At 41.6% G+C, this 18,384-nt stretch overlaps 1 protein-coding gene across 1 annotated transcript; it reads right to left on the bottom strand.

Annotated features, from left to right (window-relative positions):
* Positions 1-5,817: 5,817 nt before the first annotated feature.
* Positions 5,818-10,992, bottom strand: LOC309681053 (keratin, type I cytoskeletal 19; the record flags this gene model as incomplete). The annotated part of the gene is made up of 8 exons (XM_082494854.1): positions 5,818-5,849; positions 6,368-6,396; positions 7,193-7,413; positions 7,522-7,647; positions 7,804-7,965; positions 8,232-8,388; positions 8,731-8,813; positions 10,543-10,992. 8 exons carry the CDS (start codon positions 10,990-10,992, stop codon positions 5,818-5,820), a joined length of 1,260 nt encoding a protein of 419 aa, XP_082350980.1.
* Between the last annotated feature and the right edge of the window lie 7,392 nt (positions 10,993-18,384).

Raw genomic sequence — 18,384 nt, 5'->3', positions numbered from 1 at the left:
AGCTGCAGCACAAGAAGGCGCTAAGGTCAGATATGCAGCTTGGTATAGAAGAGGAAAGTATGTGCCTGCACTGCCCTGGTGCTTCTTTTATATCCTCAAGATAGGGTGTTCGGAGACAAACCCAACCTGCAGCCCTCCCTCCAAAAATTCTCCTCCCTAGAGGTGAGGCCAATTATGATGACATTCCTCACAGAGAGAGCTGGCTGTGCATCTCAGGGGCTAGGGCTTGGGTGTTCTTTTTTTAATTAAACAAAAGAGATGATTCAGATGAGTGTTTTTTCTTCAGGCTATAGTTCTGAAACTTGGAGTTTACTCCTCTGACATTTAAGAATGGAAAAACAAAGTGAGTTCAACCACACCCACTTGCCCACTCATAGCAATCACCATGGTTATTTTAAGAACACCAACTTTTTCTATAAATTAAGTTTAAGTAAAATACTCCTTTCATTGAAAAATGTGCAATCATCCGCTCATCTCACCATTATTTCTTCTTCTCTATCTATATTTTTTCCTATTAAAAATTTGTAATTTAATTTGATCTGTTCTTATTCCCTTTCTTTGCTTGGAAGTAATATATAGATTTTGGAGCCTGAGTTTTTAGTACAAAGAGCATATCAGGATAGCATTGCGTGAGGAGCAATTAGCATCCATCAATGTACAAGGACGAGTGGGCATAGTTAATTTACTAACATAGTTATTTACTAGTGTGAAATAGTCAAGATGATTGAAATAATTCAATTAAAAGAAGAAATGTGGGAGGACTAAGTTCCTGTTACTTTTGGAAAATGTAAACAAATTGGGTTTGAGGTGAAACTGTTCAGATAGCAATTAATGTGCTCGATGCCAATATGTTCTGTGAAATGAAGTAATTCTTGAAAATAAGATTTGAGGAGAAGAATCATCTTCATCCTTCATTTAAAGTGGGGGTCTGAAACACCAGTATTTTTCAAATCTAATAATTTGCTAGTGAATTTCAAAAGGCAGTAATTCAGTAATACAGCTCTGTTCAATACTGCATAATTATGGGAAACCAGATTTGGGAGATTTTTAAGGAAGTATTAACTGCTTGTTTACCCTGCTGCAGTGTGTCACTGGGGATAATGAGTGTGCAGAGAGTGTGGCAACAATGTGGAGTTTGAAGAAAGAGCCCCATTCTCTTTGCACAGCAAGGTGACATTCTTCAGATGAAAGCCACAAGATGCAGTTGAAGAAGTAGGGGTATGGTACGATAATACATTGGTACCGAGGCGCATAAGGGTTTAAGGAAATGGAGGGTTGAGAGGAGGGAGAAAAGCAGGGACAAAGTGAAGATGGGAGGAGCTTTCCCGGGTCTCTAGTTCAGAACCACTGAAATTAGTTTAAAATAAAACTTTGAAATAAAGAAGAAAAATGGTATGTTTGCTAACAACATAATAAGGAGAGCATTGTTTTTAGCACAGTTTTTGACCATACCTATCACTAGAAAATAACCTTAGAATTCAGGATGGGTGATTTCAGATAAACTGAGGCTCATACCAGTTGTTGCAATAAACTGAGGGGTTTTCTGAAATTTACAGTTGAGACTTTAATGCGGCCTCAGGGAAATGCACAGCCTTTTTTCTAGGAAAGATGTGTACTTGGGAGGAAAGAAACATCAAGAATCCAGCTGTGATACAGAGCCCAACAGCCTGGATCTGAGGACGTCCACTCATTCTTGGGCTGGTTAGAGAAGACAGGGTGTTTCACAGCTGTGGAAACATGTTTCAAACTGAACCTGGACCTTTGCCACAGCAGTTCAGTTCTGCTGTCGGGCAGATTAATGGTTCTGCATAGCTTGCCAGATCTGTGTATCTCCAAGAGTTAGTATCTCAGGAAACGCGTTAAAACAAACTCTCCTGAAGATAAAAATGTTTCTTTAAGACCCCTCTAATGTAAATAACCTGAGGCGTGCATGCTGCTAGGGTCTGGTTAACTCTTGAGTGATCCCACAATAATCAAGATCAAATTCCATTAAAAAAAAAATCAGCAAAATCACTTCTGGAAAACACCATAAACTTGAACAGGAAACTTGGGGGATTTTTCATTAAGTCTTTTTTCACTCAGTCTTTGTAACTTCTTTGGAAGATTGCTGGTGAAGCACTCTGCTGCTTTTTCAAGTGCCCTGTGCGTTACTCTCGATTGTTATCAGATGAACACTTATAAAAACCAGGGAGCAGATATAAAACTGTTTCTTTCCAGTAGAATACTTACCACTGGGAAAAATAAATTAAGCAGCCAATACAGGTTATATCCTATAACATAATTCAGAAAACCGCAGTGGTGGGGATTCTGAGGCTTTTTCAATTTTCTGTTAACCACCAAACTCGGATCCTCAGGGTGTGTCCCCCATGATCGAAAGCCGGTAAATGCAGAGTGCAGCATTGGCAGACCTGAGCCTTGTCCCTGCCTTTATCGTCTTCGCTATTTGTTCTTTCATATTAAACAACTACTTCTAAATAGTTCCTGATATTTTACTAGAAATTGTCAGTAGTACTTTCAAACCAAAGGAGAATCCAAGGGAAGTTCCCTCAGTGAAACACTGTGAAGTTTGGAGGGAGTCGGTTATGGGTCATTTATTTGCAGCTTGCTTCGGGTGCTGTGCTTCATGAGTATTTTCCTAAAGAGAAGAAAGCTCCGCTTTGGAGGGCGTACTCATGAACGTTGGCTCTTCTGGTGAGAGAAAAATGGTAAATATGTCTGGACCTCTACAGTGAGAGGAGACTGCTGGCCAAAGCTTGTGTGTATTCAGAATTCACTCACTCACAGTATTCATTTATATAGATATTGTTGTCTCCAGGTTGCAGACATCTATATCAAAACCTAAATGCATTTTGTCATTTTATAATAGACTATGTAAGGCAAAGCTTGCTTTGATGAAAAACTATATACATTTTGGTATTTACATGAGTAACAGTTTAGAAATCAAAAGTGTTTTGATGAATCTAATTTCATCAGCTCTGAATTTGAACAAGTACATGAAAATTAGCTGTCCTTAGCTCAGTTCTAGAACTAGGTATAATTCTACATACAGTCACATGCTTCTTTTCAATTATTCTGCATTTTAGCTATGTTCTAGCTATCATTTTAAAAGAAAAATCAGTTGCATTTCTCTAAATTTAAGAGGTTTGGAATGCTTCCAGTTTCATAACCTCTTAGGAGTTTAAAGGAAAATCTCAAATAGGTGCTGTCTCTGTACGGGCAGAGATCTGTGTTGCTCTGTGCATTCTTCATTTAGCTCTTTTCTGCAGGAAATTGAAGCCTATCGCCTGCTGAAATGGGAAAAAAAAAAAGCTATTTCAAGGTTATGCCTTTATTCCATTCTCACTGTCTTCACTCTAAGATTTCTTATTCAATGTCTTGAAACAGTTTCATCCTTTGCACAGTGCTCAGCGTTGTACTTGTGGTGCATAAGCTCCTCGTTTTGTCATGCCTCCCCAGAGCTTTCCTGGAAGACATTCCCTGACATGTCTACACTCTGCAAATTCTTTTATTACTCTTGTTACAGGATTACTGGAGTTGACACACTCCTTTCAGGAGGACAGAGAGTTCCATTCAAGAAGCAGCTTGTTTTTCATCTCAGTCTTTGCTGATACAACCATCACTCAGACATTACATACTTTTAGAAAACACTTTTTTTCTGAACCAAACTCTAAAATTATAGTCTCTGAGTGATTTAACATTTCACCAGAAATCCTTCATTATCCTACAAATATGGAACAAAATAAATGAAATTATAAACTAAAATTCAAATTAGGCTATAAAAACAAAAATTCTAGCCTTTTGGAGTCTCTGAAACCCCTAACTTCTTTAGCAGGGTTTATGAATTCATTCCGTTCTTGGCACTTTTAACATCTTAAAGACTTTTAAACTGTTAACCCTTTAAACAACCTTTTTTCTAAACATGCATTTAATTCAGTCTTTGAAAATAAAACTTCTTGGTCAAAATACACATTTACAAAGTGTCCTTATAACTTAGAGTTTGCTTTCTTGGAGCACAAGAATTTCTTGTCAGACTTTCTGGTTTGCAGCTATACAACACAAGAAATCTGCACCAGTAATCTCATACTCTGACTGGTTTTGTCACAAGAACTTGCTCCCAGGGAATGGGATTTGTTAAGGTTGAAAAACAGACCTGGAGTTTTTTGTTCTTTCCCCTGGGAGGGATTCGAAGTCTAACTGTTGTAGGGAGTAAATTTGGTATAAAGCATTTGTTAGAAAGTGTGTCAGCACTCAAGAACAGTCTGTACTGAAGCGCTGAATGCCCAAGAGCTTTCTTCTCCTTGCTCTTCCAAAAGCAGACGCTGTATCACCAGGCGAGCTGCTGAAGAGCCACTTGCCTCTCGTGCATGCCAGGACTTTCCATGCCATGGCTCCCTTTCGATTCTGCTGTTTCCACCAGAGCACTTTAATCCCCCTGTTCTTCCCATCTTGCCTCTTCTCTATATATCTTTGCTGATTCTTACTTTTCCTGACTGTTTTTCTGTCCTGTCACAGTTTTTCCCTGCCACTGCCTAATGTCACCATGCAAGATTTCCAGAGGTTAAGCTGGGATTGGCTGTGTCAATACTTGATAGCTGATGTTGACAGCTCACCTGAGTCACTGCTGAACCAAACCAAGCACCAGCACCTCTTGAATTGAAGAGGATTGCCCAACCTTGATAGAGGAGGTCCATAGCTTTGGGATGCTCCCTGCTATGCAAACACTCCATTAATCTGTTAGGAACATGTAGTTTTTCCCTCCCAGTCCAAGGAGAGAAGTGCTGAAGGATTTGATGCAGGCTGCAAGATGACCCACTCTGCGGGAGTGCAGAACTGGGGTACTGTTAGTCTGTGTATACTGTCGTTCCAATTTCCCCCTCAGCTGACTGTGTGCCTCTTGTAATAGTGGGAGGTGGGAATGGGATAGTTCGGTTATAGCAGTGAGTTTCTTTTAGCACAAACCCTGAAAAGTTTTCGTGGCTGTAAGTTTGCAGAGAGATGGTTGGAAATGAAATTACTGATTTCTGGGAGCCTGAACTAAAAGTGATTACATTTAGAAATTCAGCTAGGATAATATCCTTTCAATGGCATGAGAATGAAGGTGACCAAAATTGGTGCTAAAGGTTTGTTACCTCTGTATGAGCTGGGAAAGCAAGTGAAGAAATCTCACAAGTGTTTCTCACTCCTATTTCCTTCTGTAGGAGTTATTGTCAAGCCGTTTAAACAGCTTTATATTGTACCCTAACAAACCATCTCCCAGCTCTTGCTTTTTACCAGAATCCCGTAACATCTCACTGCTACTGCTCTTCAGAGTGCACAGTCGCTGTAGTTAGAAACATAAGCGACTCGTATTCCCTGCTCTGAGGGACTGGAGATACAGTCGCCTCCATATTCAGAGCTCCTGCCAGCAAGAGGAGCTAGAAGAAATGAGGGATGGAGCTCAAGCCACCCGCCCACAGCCACTGGCAGCATTAACCTCTCGGGGAGGCTGGCTGGCTGTTTCCTGCCTGGTCAAAGCCAGACTTCAGTAACAATATCCCAATAAACAAAAAGAAGTTAAGATTGCAAGAAGAAGATCATCTTTATTAGAGTAGACACGCAATTCAGTACATGAAAGAACTAGAAATAATTGAAAAGCTAACCCAATTTGCAAATTAATCACCACTAAATGGATGAATCTACCTAAACTTTGCGTGGCCAAGAACTTTCTGTGCTTTAAGATAGTAATTTCCAGCAGTTTAGAGTGATTCCTCTGTTTCAATTCCTGTGTATTGTCTCCATTTTCTCATTTTGAAGATGACGTTTGGAGGACTTTCAGTACTATTTTCCATCTGCCAGCTTGTCTCTTTTGTCTACAGTAACATGGAGGGAAAGAACAGCAATTACTTAAGCAGAACACCCATGAGACCACTCTGCAATGGGCCCTGAGCTTCGTTTATCTCTCATCTCTCATTCCCTTCTCTCAGAAGTTTTCTTCATAGCATTGATTTGACTCATACATCACTTTTACAATACAGCTGACCTTTAAAAGCTCAAGGCAAGTTTTACTTGCGTGTTCATACAGTTCCCTGAGCTGGTCGAGCTTAAATTTCTTATGTCCTTTCATCAGGGGGAATGATTAAGCATTTTGTGCTTTACTTAGCCTTTACTGTAGCATAGTCTGAGATTTTTTTCTGATGTCTAACATCTGTTAATGACTGAAATTGGTTAAATTCTAGCTGGAGTTGTCATTTGTTACTTATTAGCAACACAAATCAGTGCCTCAGCCCAGTCTCTAGAATGGACACAACTACCATTATATATGTATATTTCCTTTTAGAAAACACAACTTTAATTCCTAAAGGCTTCCCAAAAGAGAAAGAATTCTTACCGGCAGTTCCAGAAAGGGAGCCAAACATCCTGTAGAAGAAAGAGATATCAGTTGAAAGGAGAGGTAACACATCAAATGCTGCGTGAGATGAGGATGTATGAAAGCAAATGGCATTTTGTATGTAGTCAGAGAAGAGACGGCCATCTCCTTGCTCAGCTCAGAGAGGGAATTGTTGTGGGAAATACATTTTTAAACAACTCCAGTGGGAAAAGACAATTATGGAAAAAGAAGGAACAGAGGAAATCAAAACCTTTCAACTTCTACCTCATCTTTTTGTTCCAGGCTATGAGATACTTTCCTCCTTGAGGCTATATGGGAAACGACAGATAGCTGTGCTCCCACCTGGGAGGTCCACTCAATGGCTGGCTGACAGTAGCAAGCCTGGCTGCCTTCTCTTCAGAATGTTTTCTCCTACACTGATTCCTATGAGGCAAGAGCTGTTTAACTGGTAACAGGAAGTTTATGGGAATTTGGTATTAATCCTTGTATTCTATAAAATGTGAATAACTGTGCTGCGTTTCCTGAATGTCAAGCAGCTAATGATTAGTTATCACTTTAGCTGTTAGTTGCATTTAATCTCTTGTACTGCTTGTCAGTTTGCCTTTTTGTTTAGAAACTCTCTGAGGTACTCACTTAATGTAAATGGGAATTGTAACATTTCTAGCTCCACTCTGGTCCAGAAAAATTAATTTGTTAAAAATCTTAGAACGCCTGGAGTATTTGAAGCTGTGTTTACTGTGGTGCTGTGGCAAAGGAGACCCATAGCACGGTCAAACTTTGTGAGGCTTAGCAAAAAGAGTTCCTGCAGTGAGCAGAGTTACTTACTGGGATTCCTGGCCTTCCAGGAGTTGTCGGTAAGTAGCGATCTCTTGCTCCAGTCGACTCTTGATATCCATGAGGATCTTGTATTCGCTGTTCTGGCGCTCCATATCAGCTCGGAGCTCAGCCAGCTGCGCCTCGATGCTGCCAATGAGGCCCTGGGTCTGCGCCAGCTGGGCACCATAACGCCCTTCCGTGTCTGCCAGGGTGCCTTCCAGCGCGGCTTTCTGAGAGCAGAGAGGTTGGAGGGGAAACCACAAGAATGTTGCTGCCAGTTGCAGAACTCTGCACAGGGAGGGGAGTATGTACCCACTTCAGTGCAAATTTTAACGTACCATGTTGAGCTGGGACTGAAGTTCTATTTCCAGCCCTTGGAGTGTGCGTCTCAGGTCGGTGACTTCTGACTTGCTGCTCTGCAGTTGTTCAGTATTGACAGCTACTTCACGGTTCAGCTCTTCAGTCTGAAAGAGGGAAAACTTTACATGAGAAATGTGGGGCCTCTCAGTAGAGGTCATAAGGCTTTCACAGCAGTTTTCTGTGTGGTTTAATAATTACTTTGTTTCTTTCATGCTTTTTTTTTTTTTGTTAGTATTTGTATAGTATGGAGCTTTTTCTACCTTGCTGTGGAACCAGGCCTCAGCATCCTTCCGGTTCTTCTCAGCCATGTGTTCGTACTGGTCTCTCATATCAGCCAGGATCTTGGTGAGGTCAATGCCTGGAGCAGAGTCCAGTTCAACGCTGACTTGGCCAGCTACCTGCCCGCCCAGGGCACTCATCTCCTATGTGGGCATGGCAGAGGGAGACAAAAGAGGGTACAATCATAAACCGAAAATATTATGAACTACTTGTTCTTTCTTCCAGGACTAAGGTCTGACTGACTCCCCTTAAATACTTGCAGGGGGTATCTTTAGTTTCCCAGTCTACACAGAAATCTTTTCTTCACTGTTGGAGAGCTCAGGGCAATCCTGATGGACTTCACACTGCCACACGCTTTTTTGCTAATGTCACTTTCAAATGTGTTTCTTGGGTTTTTGGGTTTTTTTACCTCCTCATGGTTTTTCTTCAGGTAAGCCAGCTCCTCCTTTAAGTTTTCAATCTGCAGCTCCAGGTCCGTTCTAGCCAGGGTGAGCTCATCCAGGACCCTGCGCAGGCCATTGATGTCAGCCTCCACGCTCATGCGAAGAGCTTGCTCTGTTTCAAACCTTAAAAAAGGCAAACCAAAACTATTCAGTTCAGCTGATTAAGACAGCCCACCACAAAACACGTTATTTGCTATAAATGTATCTGGTTTTATAGGATTTATGGTGTAGCAAATGTTGTCCAGCATTAAAGTTTTGTCCACACATTTTACGTGATACAAAATTTTCAGTAGTGCAGAAGGTGCTTTCAGCAAATCCATAAAGGGCTGAACTGCAATGACAGGATCAAACTCGTGTTCATACAGAGATTCTATAGCCATTCCTTTCTTTTTTCACAGCCATTGCCCTTTGGCTCAACAGGATTTTTGCCTGTTAAAGACCTTTTTCCTCTCAGAAATTACTCACTTGGTTTTGAAGTCGTCAGCAGCCAGCCTGGCATTGTCAATCTGCAAGACGATCTTCGAGTTGTCAATAGTGGCATCAAGGATCTACAAACAATGAGAGTTCATTGCTGAGGCTGAAACAACTATGTTATCTTTCCTGATCTGAAGATTAAAAGAGTTAAGATTCTCTTTCATCTGTAATTACACCAAATAAAAGTGTATTTCATTTGGTCTCAGTAGGAAAGCATCAATGATCTATAGCAAATACGTCGCACAGGTCTATCACAGTGCTTTTGCCATGATTGTCAGTTATGGACAGGTCCTCTTCCTCTTGCCCGGCATATGAAGTGGCTTTTAGCTAGAACTGCCACAGTGAGACAAAACTACGTGCTCTCTTGGAGGGAGAGGACTTTGGTGAGCCAGGGGGTAGGTGATGTTTGAGGACTGAGGCAGGAAACCTGTTTCCTGGAGAGATGCAAAAGAAGCAAAGTCTGCAGACCCCTCCTGGCAGAATTTGTCCTCGTGACACATTTTCTTAAGAGTGGGAAGTGGTTACAAGGGCTGTATGATTTTAAAATAAAAGACGTGTCTGTGTTTCGTAAAAAATATGAGTTCATATTGCATTTGTGTAGGCCTTGAACACATTTTTGTTTCCTCAGGTATGCAGGATAGTGTTTATTGATTCTTCTCATGCATCAGGAAAGCCCTAAAGGAAATTTTGTTTACTTAGAAGTAATCCTGTTAATTTTTACCTAGAAAGCATGTCTCTTTTGCTGCCACTTTTAAAACTGAAAAGGTCATCCACAAAAACAGCTGGAACAACATTTTCTCTCCCCTGACTAAGGGGATTAAAAGACAGGAGGGAAAAGAATACTAAAAGGAGAAAATCTAATTGCCTTTACTGGAGTTCAGTGTTTGAAATCAATAGAGAATGTGGATGGGTTGAAGCAAGGAGAAAGTAAACTGCATGGGAGCGGTCATGAACTCCAAGCTGAACTGTGGAAGTGAAACCTCAAGTTTTCTTTCATTTATTTACATAGTTTAATCAGCTGCTACCTATGTTTTCCGGGGTGTGTATCATCTCAAAGTAATCTCTTATCAGGTACCCATGGGCTATTGGGGCAAATCCTGCATTTATATATGGGATTGATTACCTCATGTCTGCTATTTCTTTTTTCCATAAGCCAAATGTTTCAGCACCCTTTATTTCAATTCCAAGCTTCAGTAAGTGAAATATGAAAGAAAAATAAATGTCTGGTGATGGAATCTTGAGCTGCTGTCTTCACATTTACAAAATTGTACTTAACCAATTTTTATTTTTACCGTTAAAGTGGTGTGTATGTGCCTCTGAAGTTTTTCAAGCTACATGGCAGGTAACAGATTACAGAGGTAGACAAGTTGCTGTCATTGTTTGTCTCTTTTTATTTATCAGTATATATATGGTCATATATATATTAACTGGCCATATATGTGTATATGACCAGCATGTGTGTATATATATACACCATATATATCTGTGTGCATATCTGTGTGTGTGTATATATATATATATGCTTTGTTAAAAGCAAACATCAGAGAATTAAGTACTAAGGCATCTCAGAGTGACTGTTTTGTACATTCTTTTAGCTAACATTTACAAAAGTGGAGAATTCCGTACGGATCATTTTCATCATCCACCCTGCCTGATCATTGCATATTCATTTCATCTTCCTCTCCTTTTCATAAACTGCAATGCCTTCTGGGTGTTTTCCTAGGGAAGTTTCTCTCTTTGGGTTTTTATGCTTCCTTCTGAAGTGCAAATCTAAGATCATTTTTAATAAATATTAGCACCTACCTTGTCTCGAAGGTCTTCAATAGTCTTGTAATAAGGACTGTAGTCCCGAGCTGGACCTGGCCCTTGTTTTTGGTACCAGTCTCGGATTTTAGTTTCAAGATCAGAGTTGGCCTCTTCCAGCGCACGCACTTTCTCCAGGTAAGATGCGAGGCGTTCGTTCAGGCTTTGCATAGTTGCCTTTTCGTTTCCTTGGAGGAGGCCATTGCCACTACCCAAACCACCACCGAAACCACCACTAAAGCTGCTGCTAAAGCTACTTCCATATCCCCCACCCACGCTGCTTCCTAGGCCAGAAGAGACAAATCTAGCAGAAGAGACTGACACACCCCTGCCACCAGAGCCCCCGTGGATGCTTGGAGCCCTAAAGTAACCTCCACCAAAACGGACGGAGGAGCCGCCGGGTCCCCCTGCCACAGAAGAGGTGGTCTGCCTGAAGCTGTAACTGGCCATGGTAAGAAATACCAAGGACCTAACCCAAGCGGCAACTCACAGGGTTTGTGATCCTGAGGCAGGAGTGTGTGTGTCGGTCCCTCACCCCACCTCTTTTATGCCTGTGACAATGGGAGTTGTCTCCAGAATGTGTTATCTGAGACCTGCGGAATTTATCAGCCTTAAGCCTTCTGCCAACACGGCAATTCCTCTTATTGGTCAGTTGCTATGAAGTGGTCTGTGTTTCTTTCCCAAATACTTTCATGCACCAGAGCTGATTCCCTCCCCCTCACCAATCTCTTGAAGCAAAAGGTGGGATTCAGCGGAGACATCGCCGTGCTGAGGGGAGCGTTCATGAATCTAGTTAGAGTTTACCTGCGTGGAAGCCAAAGGGCTGGGAGTGCACAGCCCTGTGCAGCCAACGCTGCGTCCATCATGCGGTCACACCGTGACTTTCTTCACGTAGTCTCAGGAAAGAATTTTAATGCAGAGTGATTAAGTTAGTAATTGGTAGACTGAGATCAGAGCTTGAAAGGAGCCCAAATGGTGAACAATACGTGTGGACCTTGACAAAACAAGTTTCCACCTCTCGGTTTTCCCTATTTCCCGTGAGAAAAATTCTTCTTTCAGGAGTATCATTTTCACTGTTTCTTTCTTTGCTCTCAGTTCCTTTTGGGCTGTCAGTAGAAGAGAGGGTCTGACAGAGAATGTGCCTTGCCTGAGAGAGTCTGGTTTTCTAAAGAAACAAGAATCCTTCTGAAGGAACTGTAGCTGTGTTTGTAGCAGAGATCAGCATTAATCTTCCCTGAGTACCTGGGGAGTGAGCAGCAACAGAAACTCAAGATTATACATTTGGTCCCTTCATTGCTACTGCAAGAGGGAAGTAACCATAAGAAACAGAGTCACTTAGTCTTCTGGTCTTTGAGATTCATGAAAACATTACTTCTAAAATGCTTGAGTCCTCTGTTATCCAAGAGGCATTTTCCAAAGCAGTGTTGCTTTTGTTACTGCCAGCTCCTCCATGAGTGTCCCTAACACACCAGTGGCTACTCGCATCTTTTTTTCCATTCTCTTTCTTTCGCTCGCCAGCCCGCTCTCCCTCCCTCCAGCCCTCTGGGGCTCCCCAGGAGAGCTGGCTCAAAGAAGGAGGCAGTACGCTGCCCTACCGCATTGCCAGCTCCCAGGGAGCACCCAGGCCTGGGCAGAAATTCTGCCACCTACAAGTGTTTCCACTGAACAGAACCTTTGGAGGACGAGATGCATGCTGTGATGTTTCAATCAGAAATTCATTTAATACCAAAATAAAGAATTAAAGATAAGCCAAGTGAAATGCATGCTCTGTGGGAGGGCCTGTCTGGTCTTTCTATACCCATAAAAATGCATCGGGTATTTTAGACCACACATTAGTGCTGTGCTCACTTTGTACAGGAAGAAACGGCAAACTAGAGGGCAAATATGGGGAGGGTAAAAGAACAAACACACAAGCTGGAAGCCGGCCAAGGCACCTGTAGCCACAGCCCCATTGGTCTGCATCTCGTGATGAGGCTGTATCAGAGGAATTCTGCAGTGAGGCAGGTACAGAATATATCCCTTGATACATACAATATAGGTACCGTGCGTTACCTGGCTGTGCTGCTGCAGCCCAGGGCCACCACAGCCGAGTTCTTCTCTTTCTGTAGAGACTGCTGTGCGCACACAGCTCTCCAACTTGCACAGCAGAACTGTACAGCCTTTCTTAAGAGGTACAGAGGACACCTGTGTCTGCCAAAGACACGCTGGCCATTCCTTCTGTAGAGCTGAATGTCCTGTTCAGCCCTGGGTAGGAAAAACCTGCCCAGCAGGTTACCTTTGGTAACCAGCCGATGCATCTGTGAAACAATAGCACCAGAAAGTTACAGTTTGCCTGCTGACAAAAAGAAAGCCGCAGAAGAATAGCTATTTTCTGGTTAAATATTAAAGTCTACAGTTAGGGCATAAAGAACATAAGTCAACGTGCTTTTCTCCACTGAACAGAAATACAAGAAGCTTAAAGGAGAACAAATGCCAGTGATCTGATTTGCCTTCTGCTGCAAGGAGAGAGGAACGCCCTTCCCCTGAGGTATTCCTTCATCATTCCCTAGACTCTCATGTCAGGTCCTCAAAGCAGTGTATTTTGGGGTTTTGCAAAATAAAATGCACATGTGTGATGCTGCCTAATATTTTACGATCAAATTCATGAAAATTGGTCTGGAAGGCCTCTGCATTCCCTCTGAAGCCCCTTGAGTAAAAGCAGGCAGCAATCATTGTATATTATACTGTAAGAATACTGATAATGTACTGCAAGAAGATTAGGTTTGCTTCAACATACAGGGAAACATTTCCCAAAGAATGAACTGCAATTCTTCATGGCTGTTTGGAAGGCCGTCTGAAAGCGTCAGGAGAGGAGAAGCTTGGGAGACACTGTCAAATGAAATAACTATTTTATCTTATTTATGCCACCAAATATATCATAAGCTTCTAGTAGCAAATCAGTCCCCTGTGCAGCATTTTTATTAAAACTGAGTTCTATGTTTCTGGAAAGGTTTTGGTTTTCTTTTAACTGTACAGCTCTCTCTTACCTCAATGGCTGCATGTGTTTGCTTTTGTTGGGACTCCCTTAAGGTGATAACATGTACTTAAAAGCTTGGAAAAGCCTTTGGTATGGCAAAGTATTTGCTCAAGAAAGAAGGTGCCTTTATCATTCTGCATAGGTCTTTTTTCCTCCCACCACAATAAACTTCATTTATTGTAGGGTCAGCTCTTCCCTAAATGAAATATAAAGAATGGTCAACAAAGGGAATTTCCTTTATCTGCAACTTATCTGAGGGCAAGGGAGACACGTTTATCGAAGTGAAGTCATCCAGCAGACTGGTGGAAACAGCCCACGCCCGAGCTCCTGGCTGAGACCTCGTACTGCTTCACCTTTATCTACTCTGCTTTACTAGGCACTGCTGCTTTATAAAATTGTCCATCTTGTTTCAGGGTATTTTTATTAATTGTCCTGTAAACCATTTTTTATTGCCCTGGAGTGACACTGGCATATACTTCACGCTTTTCACATCGTGCTAAATTTGCTTCCAGGAATTGCTAAACACAGACGCATTGTCGGTGTCTGCAATTCCATGGAGGCTTCTGTGGACGAATGAGGAAAGTCAGGTTATTATTCTGAATTTACCTTTTAAATCTTTAAGTGTTTTGTCCCTTTTGATAATTCTTCCTTTCTACCTCTGCTTCCACCAGTGAAAATGTGCTTCTTGACTCTTATGTATGCACATTGCCAGTCTTCATCTCTTCTCTTGCTCGTCAAAACTGCGGCCACCCCACCCTACCGATCATGACATATGCCCTTTTAAAATCACAACTTTGTATGTTTTCCTCTCCTATTGAAGATCATAGGCATGAAACATTTGAATCTCTTTAATTCAAGCACAAAATTTTCTATTTTTTCTTTAAACTTCCTTTTGGGAGGAACCAGTGATAACAAGAGCTGATCTGCAGCTGGTACTGGAATGACTGTGTTGAATGTCTGCCTGAGATACAATTCTTACCTTTCTTGCTTTTATATCCCATCATTAATCTTTTTTTTTAATTCTCACAAACCTTGCATTGCCACATAGTTACTGGATGTGCCAACAGATTCAAAGACAAGAATGTTTACGTGCTGAAAAGGCAGGTCCTAGCACATGCACACACAGCTGTTTACACTTCAAAAAGAGGGTAGATAAGAGCAGAGAGCACCACTGTTGACTTTCTCAAATTTACTATTTTTGCAAAGTAGATGGAATGTGATTTGGTGAAGACAAATGCACATGGCTTCCCTGATTTCTGCATTGAAAAGATGAGAAATAAGGTCATGTAAGGGTTCAGTTTTAAAAGAAATTACGAGAGTAAGATGCAGGACAACTCATTTTTATTCAGGGGTTTTGTTCATTCATGGCAGACAAGAAACGATGATTCAGTCATTTGAGCTGAACTTGAAAGATAGTTCAGCTACAGGCTTCTTTAGTGATATTGGGACATATAATTTAATTTCTCAAAGTTTGTCATTTATATAATATTGGAATAGATTAGTATGAGGAAAATACATGAAAGCTCATGAAGCACTCAAACACTTAAATAACGCAGGAATGTAAATACTTGGCAAATACTTGAAACTGGATATGGTGTGTACTTTTGCAAATACTTCATTGTTGTCTCTGTTTCCTTAGAAACATACATAGCTTTAAAGTCTTGACTTCTCTATCAATCCAGAACTATAATGATAATGCACATCAGGGAGTAAAGTACCTGAGATTGGAAAATAAAATAGATTTTCTTATAGCATGATTCAAAATTGTGTGGGAAGAAAGGATCAGTTTGGACAGCAAGCCCTGGTGAGTGAAAGACAAGTCACTGGATATATTTTTACACTTCCTTTAACCTGTTATCTAGTTGGTAAATCTCAGCAAGGTGTGATGGGGCTGAAAACTATTATTAAGAGTCAAACGTCTAACTGACGAGAGGATGTGTTCCAAAAATCAGGTTGCTGCAGGCAGCAGCAATAAGCAACTTAGAGGCTACTGCCAAAACCAAATAGACTAAACCTGTGCCAGGCTTCAGAGGGACCACGTACCTGTCGAATGCTTGCCATGTCAGCTGCAGGTCTGCAATGACTCATGCTGAAGGAGGAGGCCTAGAGCCATTCCGAGGGCATTTTCCCACAGGCCACATGGAAAATTCCTACTCACCAACACCCCTCCCCCCCGCACCTGGTAGAAACAGAGGAGATGGGTTTCACAGCAGAGAGAGATGAGCTATTTTATTCTGTTCATGTCTGTAAAACATTTGGAGACCATATGTGTATTTGGTACTATTTAGGTTTATGTGATCATATATTTCTATGTATATGTTTATATATTTGTATTTATATACTTATATATAATTATTTCTTTTCCTAGTTTTATAAGACTATATTCTGATCATAGTGACAAGCCACAGCTTCCAGTAAGGGCAGAGGTTTTACTGTGCAAGTATTAAACACATGTTCTTCATCAAATTGGAAAACGAGGAGCTCTCTTTGTACCCTGCTGATGGATCCTGTCAACTGGGTTTGGGCTCTCCTGATCCAACGGTTGGTTTCATACTGGTTTTTGCTTGAGATAAATTCTGAGAGTCTCCAGATCTGTTAGGCTCAGTGAGAAAATCACTGTATTGCTCTACGAGTCCAAGTCCTGTAGCCACTAGTTTGGAGTGCGACTGCCAGGGAGGCATTTTTGAAACAGCCTGTTCTCATAGCAACTATCAGCTCAGGCGAAACACGTTCTGCAGCCCTGGCTTTGTCTGTCCAGAATGACTGCATACCTTTTGGAAAGGAAAAGGGTATTTCTAATTACTCTAACAGTTTGCTCCATTTTAAAATCGTAGTTTATAGGTGAATGTCACAGTATTTGCGTGTATCAGGTAGGTTACCTTCCTGGACAGTCCTGGCTATTAACTGTAACAGAGAACCGCAGTTTTCCGCCGGCCTCTGACACTTGTATTGAGCTTTAAATCTCCTGTTAATTAAACAATAAGGTCTGCACCGGCTGTTTAGATATTTTGGGCAGCGCACCACCACCAAATCAAGCTGACTGAAATACTCGCTGAGTGCCTTTTCACTCTTTTCTAATGGATCCACCTTTAATAACTGCTAAAAACTGTAAGATTCTTGTGACATGATTTCTAACAGCATTTTCAGCAGAAAGGAGTCATCAGCATTTGTTTAAAATCTTTGCGTGTGTGTAATCACTATGAACTTTTTGGTACTGCCATAATTTTTGACAGTCTGACATCAGGTTGTGGGAAAGAACTGAACTAAGATTAGAGGTGTTGTAAGAAAATGTTGATTAATAAGACCGTAAGTGCCTTTGATCCACAGTTGCACTCCTGCTGCCAGGGCGGGTTAAGCACCGGCGTGCATGCCAGTGGAAAGGTGTTCCCTGCAGCCAGTCTTTGCAAAGCATCTCTGAGCGTGGGCTCATAAATAGTGGGTTATTAGGAGTAATTGCAGTGTGCATAAACTTCTCTTTAGGCAGTACTAAATAAGTTAGGAAAGTCAGCTCCTGCACCCCTGAAATTGCATGTTCGCTGTATCAACCACGAAAGAGCATTTGCCTTTAGTGTCTGTCATAGTGTTAAAATACTTGAAGAAATTCAGGAGTTTGTTGGGATTACCACTCCAAAATGGTATGCGTTACATGAAACTTGAGGGAAATACGTTACTTGAAATAGAGAAAGAAAGGATTTTCATACAATAATTTTTGTACTTGCTTATCTTGACTGCTATTCGTTATCATGGTAAGCTGGTAAATGCGAGAAATATCACAAAAGTAGCTTCCTTTCATCTGATTTTTTATCAGAGGCACAGTGAATCACAGGTTTTCTTTTTTCCGATACTTGAGGCAGTGGAGGGGGCCAAGAGGGAAGTCTGCCTCGCTCAGGCTGGCGGGGGTGAGAGGGGCTGGCCAGGCTGCGGGCGCTGTTGCAGTGGTGCCGTCTCCTCGTAGCCAAGAGACCGAGAGACTTTGGAGTGTGTGCACAAAGCCGCAGGACGTAGAAGCGATGGGCTGTTGTCCCTGTCCGTGCCTGGCAGCCGCCTTTGCAAGCAAAACCATTTGCTGCGGTCTGGATCCTGCAGGCAGGTGGTAGTCCTGATCCAGCATGAAGCCCCTCAGAGACTCAGTCCACTAATTTCTGGTTCTGGTTTTGGATTCTCCTCTGTCCAGCGATTTCCCCCTCTCATCTTCCTCTGACCTCCTGAAAATGTTATATTATGCAGGTGGACATGATTCATTTCCAGAATAAACTCAAACACACCCAAAGATTATAACGCACAATACCTTTGGTTGCCTTTGGAAATAGTAACAGTACAGAATGTCAGTATCTCTACAGTCCCCCCTACAGGCCTGGTTTTAAAACACGACATCATTAAATTGAACCTCATTCTTAATAAAATTCTTCTCCTCTTCAGTTGGTAATACCAGACGCCCTGTCTGTCTGTGGCAGCCGCTGTTTCTACTAAATGAGTTGAAAACAAAGACAAACCAACTTCAACGTGTTTAATTAACGCATGCAAGAACAATCCGGGAGGCTTTGACTTAATCTGAATTTGCTGATTTGATATGGAATTACCTCAGAACCTTTCGACAGAATTATGTGAAACAGATACTTTCTCTCTTTCTCTTCCCTGTCCTTCATCATGAATTCTAAGCTTTTTCCTGTCTGTTGATTTGGTTTATTACCCCGTCTGGTATCACAGTGTTACCCCTGTGAAAAACGTATCTATTTTATTATTATTTAAGCTATTCTTTTCTTAGCCTGACCATTTCCGAGGTCAGAAGCTTGAATTTGAGACTGTATTGAACAGTTTGTCACAAA

This window comes from Vanellus vanellus, assembly GCF_965231255.1.
Source record: "Vanellus vanellus genome assembly, chromosome: 24".
In the NCBI taxonomy this organism is placed as follows: Eukaryota; Metazoa; Chordata; class Aves; order Charadriiformes; family Charadriidae; genus Vanellus; species Vanellus vanellus.
Note: the sequence above shows the minus strand (reverse complement) of the source record. Positions and strands in the feature narration are given on the sequence as shown.